The following is a 13,860-nucleotide window of genomic DNA, read 5'->3' as shown; positions in this document are numbered from 1 at the left end:
GTATTGAAACATACATTTTGCTCTGAAGAACTTCCATCTCAAAATAATAATTTGAAAAGCTAATATTTAAAAATCACAGGTATCAGCAGGGATTTTGTATTAAAGGGAGACATGCCAATGTTCATAATGTACATTATTTTTATTTACCTCATAATTTCAATTAACTCTCTGTAAGGGCAATGCACAAATTGCAACTCTTTGAGGTTAGATTTTCAAAAATTATTTGCCAGATCTTTAAGTTGATTGTATGTTAGTGGAAGCAGTCTCTTGAGTATGTGTTTAGGATTTCTTGCTGATAAAGATCCTGAAGAGCCCTCAATAGTTGTTCGCCTACGATATAATTAATATCTAGTATTGGAAATGAAAAAGGTTACTTTGTGCTTAATGTGGCGAGTATTTGGACATCATTTGTATAGCCTAGGGCAGGGGTCGGCAACCTCGGCTCTTTTATGACTCGTGGACTTCAACTCCCAGAATTCCTGAGCCAGCTATGCATAGCTGGCTCAGGAATTCTGGGAGTTGAAGTCCACGAGTCATAAAAGAGCCGAGGTTGCCGACCCCTGGCCTAGGGATAATGCCACTATACTTTGCAAGTTATGTCTATCTATGTTTCCAATAAAGGAGAATATTTGTAGCTCAGGCTTGAAATGAGGTGTCCTTGGTGAGCTTGGTTCTTTTCTTGCAGATGTTTCATTAACCAAACTAGGTAACATCATGAGCACTTTGGGTAATGAAATGTCTGCAAGAAAACAACCAAGCTCAGAGAGTATTAAGGACACACACACACCCCCAATCTATATTTGTAGATTTATGTAAAAAAGATTTTGAAGTTCATTTCTTGGAGTAGTTGCCAGGGTAATGACTTTAGTGGGGGGGGAAACACCATTTGTGTTACAGTAAAGTTGGAATAAGGTAGAAAAATGGAACATTCGGAAATTGGAAGGAAATTCCATTCTGAATCAGCTTAGTAGAGTTCTTTTGACTCTCTAATCCCTCTACCATGCTCATCTCTCACCTGAAGTGTCCGGCAAAGATACCATTGGTGATGTAGGACATGTGCAAGCTGTTAATGTGCAACCAACCGAGCAGGGGAGGAGGGGAAGAAGAAGGAAAGAAGGAGGGGAGAGGGCCAAATTGTAGCATTGTAGCCCAATTAAGGGATAAAACGTTTAAGGGCTTTGGGGGATCTTGTTCTCCAAGATGAAAGCTTAATCTTCTGTGTGGGGGGGTAGATATATAAATGGGTAAGACTTTGAACCTTAGCATAGACTATTGGATGGGAGAGGCTGATCAGGGACTGAGAGAAAGAGCAACAAGAAAGAGAGAACTGAGGAAGAAAGAGAACGTGGGAGAAAGGGAGAGGGCAAGAAACGCAAACAAGGGGGAAGACAGTAACCAAGGCCATGACAGAGGCCTGGAATGTGGCAGTATTTGCTGCTCGGCGGCGCAACGATGACGAAGATACTACTAGGGAATCTTCATTTTCTTACACCAACAGCAACAATACCCGTGGTGAGTTTGGCAGGGGCCTCAGAACTGGGGTAGGAGGGCAGACTAAGGTTGGTTCACAGGATAAACTTTGACAAGAACAGGGAAAGTAAGCACCTGTCTTCAACCTTGGCAATTAAATGCCTTTGGAAGAGGGGTCCCAGAAATGGAATTTGCCAGTTCCCACTGGAATGATTTTGGATAAGGAAGAGCTCCAAAGTGGTTCCAGTAGAAGGATGGGAATGATGGTGATGGTCTTAGTATAATATAAGTCGTAGAGAAGTATATACTTTCCTATGGATAAATTCTTGAGTTATTTGCAAGAATAGAGACTTCTTCTTAATTTGGCAGAGTACATTCCTGTTTGATTTGTCCAAGACACTATTATGCTTGCTGAGATCCTCCTAATATTTAACTTTGTCCATCTTCTGGCAGGCCCTTTTGAAGGTCCAAACTACCATATTGCACCACGATGGGTCTACAACTTAACTTCACTCTGGATGGTCTTTGTTGTCATTGCCTCAGTCTTTACCAATGGCTTGGTATTGGTGGCCACAGCCAAATTCAAGAAATTACGGCATCCGCTCAACTGGATTCTGGTGAACTTGGCTTTTGCTGATTTGGGGGAAACAATTATTGCTAGCACCATCAGTGTCATCAACCAGTTTTTTGGCTATTTTGTCCTTGGCCATCCTCTGTGTGTTATAGAGGGTTATACTGTCTCGGTTTGTGGTAAGAAGCACTTATTCATCATGTTTTCTGATTAATCCCTTTTTACCCCAATCCCTTCTCTCCAGGTCATACTTTTATCCTCTTCCCCCTAATATAAGCACATCCTATAATCCTGTTGTCCTTACAGATCATCCATCATGCTGCTTCTTTTCCCTCCATGTCCCTGATTTGCTTCCCTTCTATTAATCCCATGCATTCCAGGACACATCTGGCAGAACATTTAGTAAAGATTTCAATGTAACCATTTCAGCTTTTTGACCCTTGATGCTATTTTATATTCCTGTTTTGGCAGGTGAGAAACTGAATGCCTGTAATGTAATGATAGATTACATATAATTCACACTCACACATACCTACTAAAGCTATGTCCTTATTATTGTCCTCTTCTGCTCTTCCTTCTCAGGCATTACAGCTCTCTGGTCTTTGGCCATTATTTCCTGGGAGCGCTGGTTTGTTGTTTGCAAACCTTTTGGAAATATCAAGTTTGATGCCAAAATGGCTCTTGGTGGCATTTTGTTCTCCTGGATATGGGCTGCCTCCTGGACAGCACCACCAATATTTGGCTGGAGTAGGTAAGCATAAGGAGGAAATGGTACAGAGCAGCACCACTGGAAACTAAGGAGCAGGGTGGTGTCCACAGATGTGTTGGACTAAACTCTCATAATTTTCAGCTCCTTTCCCACATAACTAAAAAATAGCCATATGTGTATGTTTACCAAAGAGTGGGTAGCTTTCATCAGGAATGTTGACAGAGAACAGTCAATTATTTGGCTTTCTTCCTTTAAGTGAGAAATGGGTTATGTGGGTCATTGATCTTTTTTAATCTACAAGTGATTAGGTAAATCTTGCATTTGGCATTTATTTTTATGAGGTGAAGAATGAGCAGGACATCTATACAAGGACATTTGGATGCTGAAGCCTAAAGCAATTCTGAATGCAAATGCTTTGTCATGTGTATGTCAAATCTACCTTGGTCAGAATGTTGTGTGGCATCAGATTTTCTTCTGATTTGTTTATGTGAACAAATGTAAAACACACTAAGAAGGGCTCAAAAGATTATTCAAATCTTAAATTAAAAAGGACTTTCTTCTCCTCCCAACCAGATACTGGCCCCATGGCCTGAAAACATCATGTGGTCCAGATGTATTCAGTGGCAGTAAAGAGCTAGGTGTCCAATCTTACATGATTGTCCTGATGACTACCTGTTGTATAACTCCCCTGAGCGTCATCATCTTCTGCTACTTACAAGTGTGGCTGGCTATCCGTGCGGTAAATACACACATTGTATTATATCACAGAAATCCTGTATCCTTTCTTTTCCTCTAGCACCCACCTTTGAGCCCCTTGTGACTGAAACTCTCTTCCTTATAAATCACAAATTAAAGTATTCCAAATTAAAGTATCACTGCTATAGAGTCTCTAATTGAGAGCTATATAGAGAATTAACCTTTTGTTAATGGAACCCCAATTCTGTCACTGTACTTGAAAATCCTTAATCACATTGCAAAACAAGATCTCCTCACTATCAATGTATACCTAGCTAGTTCCCCTAATGTGATCTCCACTTCTATAAAAGTCCTCTGGCTAATCTGTTTCCTAATAAGGCCTTTGCCAAGAATGACTCCCAATTTTCCTTAGTTCATCTTCTCCATACTCCCACTTGTATTACTTTACCTATAAAAGGATATCCACATGCAAATTTAATCTGGATCTGATTTCTATGGTAAACTCTTTTCTCTCTCTTGTTCCAAATCATAGCCTAGGGATTGGAGATGTACCTTATTAATCTTACTTCTTTCTTTCCTCTCATAGGTTGCAGCCCAGCAGAAAGAGTCAGAATCAACACAGAAGGCAGAGAAGGAAGTGTCAAGGATGGTAGTGGTCATGATCATTGCCTATATTGTCTGCTGGGGACCATATACATTTTTTGCCTGTTTTGCTGTTGCCAATCCAGGCTATGCCTTTCACCCCTTGACAGCTTCCCTGCCTGCCTTCTTTGCAAAAAGCGCCACCATTTACAACCCAATTATCTATGTCTTCATGAACAGACAGGTAATTTGCTCTGGCTCCAATGGAATAGCTAGAAATTATTGGAATTGAAAAGACGGGCCGATTAAGACTAATGAACAGAAAGCAACTGGGGATGTGGATTATGTCATTTGGGGATTATGTTGTATGTGGTGAAAAAGAGTAGAACTTCTAAATGCTATTGACATTTCTCTATCTCCTGGCAGTTCCGTAATTGCATAATGCAGCTCTTTGGCAAGAAAGTTGATGATGGTTCTGAACTTTCCTCTACTTCCCGCACTGAAGTCTCATCGGCCTCTAACTCTTCTGTATCACCAGCATAAAAGCTCTTTCTTGATAGAGATCAAGACACTTCTGCCTCCCAGGAGAGCCCTAGTGACAATTTCTCCTTCTTTCTGCAGCATATGGATCGCCTATGAATATCTAACATATTGGGCTGCTATTGCACAAACCCGTTGCTTGGACTTAAGACTGTGACCCAGGTTGGGTGCTTCTATTTCTCCTAGGGAAAGGGAGGTGTTTCCACTTTCCTTTCAGAAATGTTTAGGGGTGGCAATGAAAAGTTCATATCTCTATGTTCAAATATTCCATCAGTCTGAAACTTTCCTGGGCTTCAGGGGTAATTTTGATGCTCATCCCTTATCGCTGTATCTTTAATTAATCTTTCACTTATCCTTTGGACTGCAAAAGAGGCAGAACAATGGGGGCTCCTGTGGAAAGTCTATGACTTTTGTGAAGCAGGTCTATCCCATATTTTTTATAGAGAATCCACTCATCTTCAAGATGCCACTTCCTATAAATGGCTAGATAGTTTGAAGTATCCACAAAAGGTGATAAATTAGACATCAGCCATAGCAGTTCTATTTTGATTATCTTTTGCTCTGCCCCTCTTACAAAATGTTTGGCTGGGTGCAAGGTGTCCATTGAACGGAGGCTGGAGAATGAAGTTGTTCCCTGCAATTTCTGTGTCTCAGCAGGTTTGGAGATACTGATTTCTAGCTCTGCCCAGGAGGAAACAATTCTGGCAGAAATCATAAATGAGACTTTGCTGTAGCACTTTGGCCATCCCAGAACTCTGTATATCTCCTCAGCATGGCTCGACAGGACCCACTCTGTACACAGTATTTGATATTAAAATCACCCATGTTCCATGGGATATTTAGCTAGAAATGCAATGGGTAAAATTATTTTTAAAAACTCTACAGCAGTGAGACTGAATAAACTAATGTACAAAAGTGGTTATATTCTGTATAAAAGCTGAGTTTGTGTCTTACATATGATGTTGCAAAACACCACATTTTGCCCACAGTGTATATTGCTTGAAATGTATCCAGGCAGGTGGCAATTTGCTTTAGGTGCCAGTATAATGACTGTGGATTAGTGGAAAAAGACAAATATCCAAACAATGTAATTTTAATTTTTGATAATGAGTATCTGTGGAAATCAAGCAGAGCGAAACTGCTGGCTCAAACTGAAAAATATGACAGCAGAAAAGTATAGAAGAAACCAAACTGAGCAATGAGACAGAACATTTTGAGAAATTTTTCTGTGCAAACCTTAACTGATGTATCAGCTAAATGAGAAGAGCACTGAAGGATATAGTTTCTGTCGTTAGTTAGAACGCAATAGGATTTCCTGTCTCAGGTACCAAAAAATTGTGGGCTGAATAGCTTAAACAAGAGTACAAGGATTTAAAGGATTTAAAATAAATTCCATTTATTTTCTTTCATGTGCAATCATGCTTTCATATGCACAACATATGTGCACGCACATGTTCCTCTCTTCCTCTCCAAACATTGAACCTTCACACCAAACGTGAACACCAATCCTCAAGCTTCCTGCAATGTTTTTCAACTCATCTGGGATGCTAGAATTCAGAGGTGGATTGTCACGTGGAATTGTTTTTCAAGCAGTTTTTTTTTAATTTAGTTCTTCATAGCTATAGAAACAGTCAAGGACAAAAGAAAGAATAGAAAGACAGACTACTTTTTTTACTTTAGTAAACAAATAAATAGTTATGTTGTTGAGAAGCTGCAGCATAGGTACAGAAGTATTGATGCCAATGTTGTCTGACTATTCAGATGAAGGAAGCCATGTTTTCCATTCTGACTCAATAGTGTCAGAGAAGTAATTCCATGCAAGAGTGATGATGGTGATCACAAGGAGAGTGGATATGGCCCGCATACGAGTATGCAGAAGAGGCACTATAAAAGCTGAAATTGTTGAAAAAAACACCAGGATAATGGCAGCAATGGTCAACAGAAGGTTCATGAGCTGTCCATAAAGCTTATACATACTCGCCTGGGGCATCTCCATTGCCTCCTGTTGTTGGGCTTGCTGCTGCAGCTCCAGTTTGGCAAGCCGGGTCTGGTAGGAATCGAGCACCTCCTACCACAAAGACAAGGAAAAGACAGGTCAGGACAAGACCAGCCAGTTTCCAGACACTGATTTAGTTAATCCCAGGTGGATTTCCACAATGCTATTTTTCACCTGCCATTTGCAGGTTCACGTGGTCTAATTCTTTAATGGCTCTATTAATATCTGCAAAGAGGAAGATCAGTTTTCTGGCTCCTGGGTAACCCAAGTGACATTATCTAGACAAGAAAGACAGATACCAACATGTTCTGCCAGGGTTTACAAATGCACAGAGAGGAAATACTTTTAGAGGAAAAATGTTGAGGGGACTCCGAAACAACCCAAGTAATACTATGCTCATTGGTCATGGAATGCTGACTGATACAAAAGGGGAAGGCACAATGCAATATTTTGTTGTAGATCCCACTTATGTGTGTTACTAATGCTAGCGTGCTGGTGTTGCAGTATGTGCAAAAGCAGGGTCATGCTGACCCTATCAACAGACAAAACAACAGTGCCAGTGCTTGTACGACTCATAACATTGTTCTATAATCTTGCATCCTCTGAATTTTTTGGCACCGTACATTGACAGTCTTTGCAACCTTCATTTCTTATTGCAAAAAGACACTGCTCTCTCTAAAGACAATTGTCATAGCCTATTGAGTAAGATGGGATATTACAAATTCTTATTTTGTTCCATTTCTATGCACTCTGTCAAGCTAGCCACCTGCAACCTGTTCCAGTGTCCTGTTCTTTGCTCCCAGAACAATACTGGGCATAACACCCATGCATTTAGTTAAGCAATCTCTTACCCAGACATCCCGTGACCTCTCATAAGATTGATACACCATCTTCTCCTCAGTGCAAGCCAGATCATGTTTGAGGTTGGTGATTTCATTGAGATTTAGCTGTATCGCATCATTCACTTGTATTTCCAGGTTATAGTGCCTGAAGAAGGGTGGCATTAAGTGAGGTTCTATAATCTGATCCTGTATTCTAAGTCCTTTTTCTCTCTGCTCCCACCCACCCCCATCCCCCCAAAAAACACCTCCCAGCCAACTGGCTGATCTTGTTACAATCATCACTTTAGGCATTGCTGTAAATGGATTATGATGAGCTGGCTCTGCTTCCTGATCTGACACTTCCAGTACAAGAGATGAGTGACTATGCTCATCCTGGATTGGAAAAGGGAGGAGAGAGGATTACAAGTAGCCAGTGCCATCTGCGTTTCGGAATGTGAAAACAAAAGAAATTAAACATTCTGTGACACATCAAAGCACTGAGTCGAATACTGGTGGTGGTGGTGGGGGAAATACTGTTGGGAGCCCAGTGAGGATTGGACCTAGAGAGGGACTATTGCTGCCAAAGATGTGACAAGTAGATGTACCATTGGGTAGGCTGAATTATTATGCTAAATATGCTTCTGAACAGTTCTCTACCAGATATTCTTTTATCTAAATGAAATTATCTGAAGGTGAAAATAGACATAATAAATATGAACTTAAATTTCTTCATTTGCAATGATTGACTTCCTTTTGGCTACATAACAGAAATAACAGATATTTACTAGCAAATGGAATGGTAACTCAGCCATCAGTCAGCCTCTATCTAGCCTCTTATTTCATGCTGTAGGTATACTATTTTATTATTATTTTTTAAGAAAAATGTATGAAGAATTATCTGTTCATTCACTGAAATTACTTTTTTAGAAAGGAATCTTTTAAATAATCTAGTCTAGTTATTTTCTAATGTAACCTAATCTGATTGGAGGATTATGGGTTGGAAAATATCCGCAAAGAAACTAACCCAGTACTAGTGTGTTTCTGCTTTGCTCTGAAAACGCATCAATAAATGTGGAGTGACTGCAGTGAAGGTATCCCAAGTGGGATTCATTGTTCTAAAAGTGTTTTCGTTTTCTGTATTCTTCTGCATACAAGATGGATCTTTTTCTAATAAAAGGAAATTGCAACATTCCTCCTGGCTAAGGAGATTGTGGCTATGCACTTTTCATATTACAAGGAAAGCAGGAAGTTTCTGAATAATGTTAATAAAGTATGGAGAAGATCAGAAGAAATAGGCAAATTATGGTCTGTATTGTGATGCTACCTTAGTAACACAAGAAGGGGGGGATGCTTGCTTTTTTTGTGTGAGTGTTGCATATGAGGCAAGCTGTGATGTTCTAAGAGAATGAGTGTCAGGAGGAAACAGGACACCAGAGACATCAAGCCTGCAACGTCAAGGAGATGGAATACTGGGAACCATTGTTCTCAAGAATGTGGATGCGCACCTTTTCTTTTCCTCCTGTAGGAGTTCCATAATTTGCTTTTTATCAGCTTTCCAAGCTTCATCTAACATGTTCCTCTGACTCTCCAGGATTCTGTGATATTCCTTTAGCTCCGTGATCTGGTTCTTCAGCTCCTGAAGCTTCTTTTTTGCCTCCTCTTCAAGATACTGCTTTGAGCCTGCCTCTGCGATAGACTCATTTTCTGCACTTTCTTGGATGGAGTATTCTTCTATTAGAGGAGCCTCTGTAGGGCGGAACCTGAATATGTTATATGGCCCCTGATGGGTCACATTGACCTTGAGGGTTTGGGAAGGGGGAGAGGAACTGCTATCTGCAGGTGATAAAATCTTCTGTTCTAATCTCTTCAGTTGGGCTATGCAATCCTGCAGACGCTGTTCGAGATGAGCAATATTAGCTGAGGAGCGTTGGTTGATACGTTCAAATGCTTGACGGATGGAGGGTGCCTTTTCCCGATCAGCCTTGCTTACCAGTTCCACATAAGTGGAGAGGTTCTCTTCACGATTGACCTTCTCCACCCGCAGCAATTCAGACAAGTGCAATATGCGATGGCGTAGAGCATCTTTCGGACTTCGGTAACTTGACTGGGAAGATCCAGAAGCAGCAGAGGACCTGCGAGTCCGACTGGAGTCCACCTGCCACAAGGATGGAGCAGGAAGTCAAGAGTATTAAAGAAAAGTATACAATTTAGATTACCTCAGAATTGTCATATTTTACATGGAGCTCCCATTAGGAAGCTAACAATGTACTTGATTCTGAGTGATCCCAGAATGTTAAGCCTTATACTGTCTATTTTGTACTTACTCCCATATGCTCTGCTCTGCTTTCATCTAAGACAGTCAGTTTCTCTTTTTGTAAAGCAAGATGGAGTGCTATCATTTGGAGATTGTGAGAAGAACAGGGATGCTGAATAATAGACAACTGTCCAATAACTCTCTTTCCAGGCAAACCTATGGCAATTTTATAACTCCAGATATTCAGTGCTAGTTCTTGCTGTCCCCTTAGTTCAAATTTCTAAATTAAGCAAAATTCCTAATAGAATTATATTTTAAACCTTGTTCATTTTCTTCCAACTTGACTGCCTGTCTTGCTTCACTAGTAGATTTAGGTACTGATTCCTCAGTATATCTCAGCATGTACAAGCACGCGTACACACACACACGTTTAATTTAAATTCTCTCATTTCTTTATTGGGGAAACCAAGGTGGTAGTGTCAGAGAGATGTTCAGCAACTGGCTGCCTCTTCATTTTTCTGGTGAACTTCCCATTTATCTCAAGTACCCTGTGTCTTAAAGCATCCCTTAAAAAAGAGAAAAGGCATGGAGGGATTGTAGGCACTGCTGTTCTTGGGAGGCAAGGAGGTGGTCAAAAACCTTTTGAAATGCCTTCTTGGATTTGAGGTGAGATGACAAGGTATGAGAATAATAGGGATGACATTCCACTTTGGTCCTATTTGACTGTGGCTAGTAAGGTGCAAAAATACTAGTGTTTCTTATGTTTTGCCCTATCTTCTGCTCTGTTTTGGAAAAGTACCCTTGCACAGAAAATTTCCTATCATTAGAACACTGCAGTGACATCACATATCATTCAGCTGCCATTATAATCACGGGCCATTACTGCTTGGAATCTCATTACATAGTGATAGACTGTGTTCAAACTTAGAAATATTTATTTACCCATAGTTTACCGAAGTAATCCAAGTTTTCATCTGATATACTATACATAGGATGGGTTTGCTCAACATCTTATGCTACAATCAAATTGTGATCTAGAGTGTTATAGTTTGTGGTTCAGAGTGTCTGCAAAAGAGCCATGTGCTAGATAAAAATGTTTTATTGGTCACTCACTGAATTGGGAGCTTGACTTGTTGAAGCTTCTGACTGCTGAGAAGGTTCTCCTTTGGTTAAATTATAGTCTACCATGAATGCTGTATGGAAACAGACAAGTGCACAAAAGTAACATTAATTAGTGACCTAATGTTTTATATGTGTTGTTTTATTTGATTGTTGTAGGTCGGCCAAAGTTGCTTTTGGTGAGATAGACAGCTATACAAATTTGATTAGCAAAGAAATAAATAAAGTTTAACTTCCTCTAGCCTACTGAAAATTGATTTAAGAGGTAACCTTTATGAATTTCTTCATCTTCCTTTTTAAAGGTTTTTTAAATTAACTAAATACAAAGAATATCTTCCATTTAATTACACTTGCTATTGCCCCCAAACCCCTGCCTGAAATAACTACCCCAACTACTCTTACAACAGACCTCCTTCTGAGTGGATGAGACACATATTATAATCTGCAAGTAACTGCAATGTGTACCCCATTATGCTATCCTTAAAGAATGTAGCAGCCTGAATTAATCAGATGTGTATCTCAGTTTACTCATATCATACTTCCTCTCTGAGATGTAATGGTTACCAAGTGGCTTCCAAGTGCAATTCAAGATGCTGGCTCTCATTTTAAAAGCTCTACATGATTTAAGAGCTAAGTATTTTTGGGACTGCATACTCCCAATTATATTTCCTCACAAAATGATATCAGGAGGAATTAGTTCTTTCAGGTTTCATCTCACAGGGAATCCCATCAGCAGGTTCCACAAAGTGGTCCTTGTCAAATGCTGCCCTCTGTCCCTCATTTACTTCATCTGTACAGTCTTGTATGGTCCGATGCTGCTGTTTTTGGAAGGCAGTTAAAATCTGACTGTCCTAAGGCCTTGGAGTGGATCTGTTTTAAGGAAGTTCCCTCTTGTAGTACAAAGCTGGTATAAACCCAAAACTAGGCTACACATTTTTACTACCACTGTGCAGTATTTATTTAATGGTGCAACTGACATATAATTGTATAGTTTGTCCTGCTTAGTGACCACTCATTCAGCAACACTTTGAACTTACAAAGATGCTGAACAATTTGTACTTACATCTGGTCCTCAAAATTCTGGCCTTTGCAGCATCCCTGCAGTCACACAATTGTGAGCTGACCTGGCTCACAATCATAACATTGCAGCATCTCACAGTCACTGGGGAGCTGGACAAACAAAATCAATGGGGAAGCTAGCAGGAAGTAGCAAATGGTGACCACATGATGTTGCACTTAATGATGTAGCAGGATTTGCTTAATAACAGCAACCTGGAAGTCCAAAGCTACCATCATTAAGCAGCACGCTTACATGACATCACACTTTACCACCATGTTGCAATGGAAATTCTGCTCCCTTCTACTGTTGTTAACCAAGGACTACTTGGCTTTGGTTGATTGTTCTGACATATTTATTCTTGGATGTGGAATGTATGGAAGCTGCTCAAGAGTTGATTATTATTGGAGCAACATATAAGCTCAATCAATCATTTATGTGGAAACCTATATGTTGGTGGGAGTGAAAAGAACCAGCACTTGAATTGTATTTGCAAAAGTGACCAACTAAGTTATATGACCAGCGTTCAAACAAAGATGGCAGGCAGATGCTGTCACTCAATCTAGAAAGATCAAAAAACTAAATATAAGTTTAAGGAAGAGATTGTACTTAAAGTTATCTGACAAAACTGTTGCCCAGTCTGGAATCAAAGATGGAACTAAAAATAATGTTTTCTCCCCAGGTAGTGTCAAGAGTAAGCCCATAGTGAAATCCAATCAAATCCAATTCTTTATTTGCTTACACCTAATAGACATAATCTTGCCAGACTAATGCAATGGTCTTCTGAAAGGGCCTCAATGTAGGAAAAGAGGAAGCTGAGCTGGAAGGCAGAATTAAACATGTCATCAGGTTAGAGTTATTTTGTTGGCCCAGAGAGCCAAGTGCAGCCTGCCATGAATTCTGTTGATCTTATCTAGCACCAATTTAGCTTTAACCATTAGTTGATTAGATCCTTGTGTATAGGTAGCAATAATAAACTCTTCTTTAGTTTTGAACTCAACAAATATTCCTAGTTATTTGTGCCTGACGTCAAAACCAGCCTCTGCCAATTGGCTTGGGGCCTCAGTGGGGGCATTCCATGCTGAAGGTGGTTAGTGGATCCCATTCCACCCCATTTGCATACTGATTCCCAGTTTACCCAATGTTTCTTAATGTTTCATGTTGTTAACTTTTTAATTTTTATATTCTTGTTTTTATGATGTTATAAGCTGCCCAGAGTAGTTCAACAGTGATATATGTAGCATCCAAATTAAATAAACAAATAAACAAACAAATAACCTTCTAACCTAATATATAAAACCTAGGAGATTCTAGGATATGGCTACTTTGAACCTTTTCCTCCCTCCATCACCACTCCTCCCGCAATCAGGACTGTACAATCTCTTATTTTGGGCTTCTGTCTCCAAAATGTGTTGCCTCCATTCTGAGAAGTTGTTATTACAGTAGATTGCTGAGATTTTCTGCCACTTCTCCAGCTGCACATGCCATCACATGTAGCCATTTTTCAATAACTAGAATGCAGGTGGCAATACCAGCCAATCTCAGATGATCTTGAGAAACAGGAAGCACAATCAACCCTTTTAGTACTTGGATGGAATATCACCAGGAAACTTTGGGTAATAGGATAGACTGGGACCTAAAGAAATATCATGGAAGAAAGCAATCCCAAATTATTTCCATATTGTTGATAAGACAACTACATGGCTCTTTGCAGAATAATCAATGAGCTTTACTATTAAACATGCTTCCAATTTATAATCTTAGTTATCTAACTCAATGTCTTCTGTGAAAGTAATTTTGTTATGATTTAGGAGTTGTATAAGGTGAGTATTCAATATAATCTACTACTCCTAAAGGAGTTTTTATCTAAGCATATCTAAGCATAGGTTAATAGGCACATGTGGAGTCTTTCTCCACCCACCCGTTGTTAATAGTACAGTTTGTCACACAATCAGACATGTTTAGACTGTATGTAAGTTGTTCCAAGTAAAGCTGACTTTTGCAATTGACTGATGTAGATTTTATTAATGCCAATGGTGTTTAAG

General features: G+C 39.7%; 2 protein-coding genes across 2 annotated transcripts; one reads left to right on the top strand and one right to left on the bottom strand.

Annotated features, from left to right (window-relative positions):
- Positions 1-1,403: 1,403 nt before the first annotated feature.
- LOC308664584 (red-sensitive opsin) lies at positions 1,404-4,571 on the top strand (the record flags this gene model as incomplete). The annotated part of the gene is made up of 6 exons (XM_081321953.1): positions 1,404-1,512; positions 1,924-2,220; positions 2,624-2,792; positions 3,324-3,489; positions 4,033-4,272; positions 4,455-4,571. 6 exons carry the CDS (start codon positions 1,404-1,406, stop codon positions 4,569-4,571), a joined length of 1,098 nt encoding a protein of 365 aa, XP_081178079.1.
- Positions 4,572-6,321: 1,750 nt separating this feature from the next.
- Positions 6,322-10,827, bottom strand: TEX28 (testis expressed 28; the record flags this gene model as incomplete). The annotated part of the gene is made up of 4 exons (XM_081318928.1): positions 6,322-6,636; positions 7,416-7,551; positions 8,891-9,540; positions 10,753-10,827. 4 exons carry the CDS (start codon positions 10,825-10,827, stop codon positions 6,322-6,324), a joined length of 1,176 nt encoding a protein of 391 aa, XP_081175054.1.
- Between the last annotated feature and the right edge of the window lie 3,033 nt (positions 10,828-13,860).

Source organism: Vipera berus, assembly GCF_964194415.1.
Source record: "Vipera berus genome assembly, chromosome: 2".
Classification (NCBI taxonomy): Eukaryota; Metazoa; Chordata; class Lepidosauria; order Squamata; family Viperidae; genus Vipera; species Vipera berus.
The sequence above is the reverse complement of the archived record's forward strand: the minus strand, read 5'-3'. Positions and strand labels throughout refer to the sequence as shown.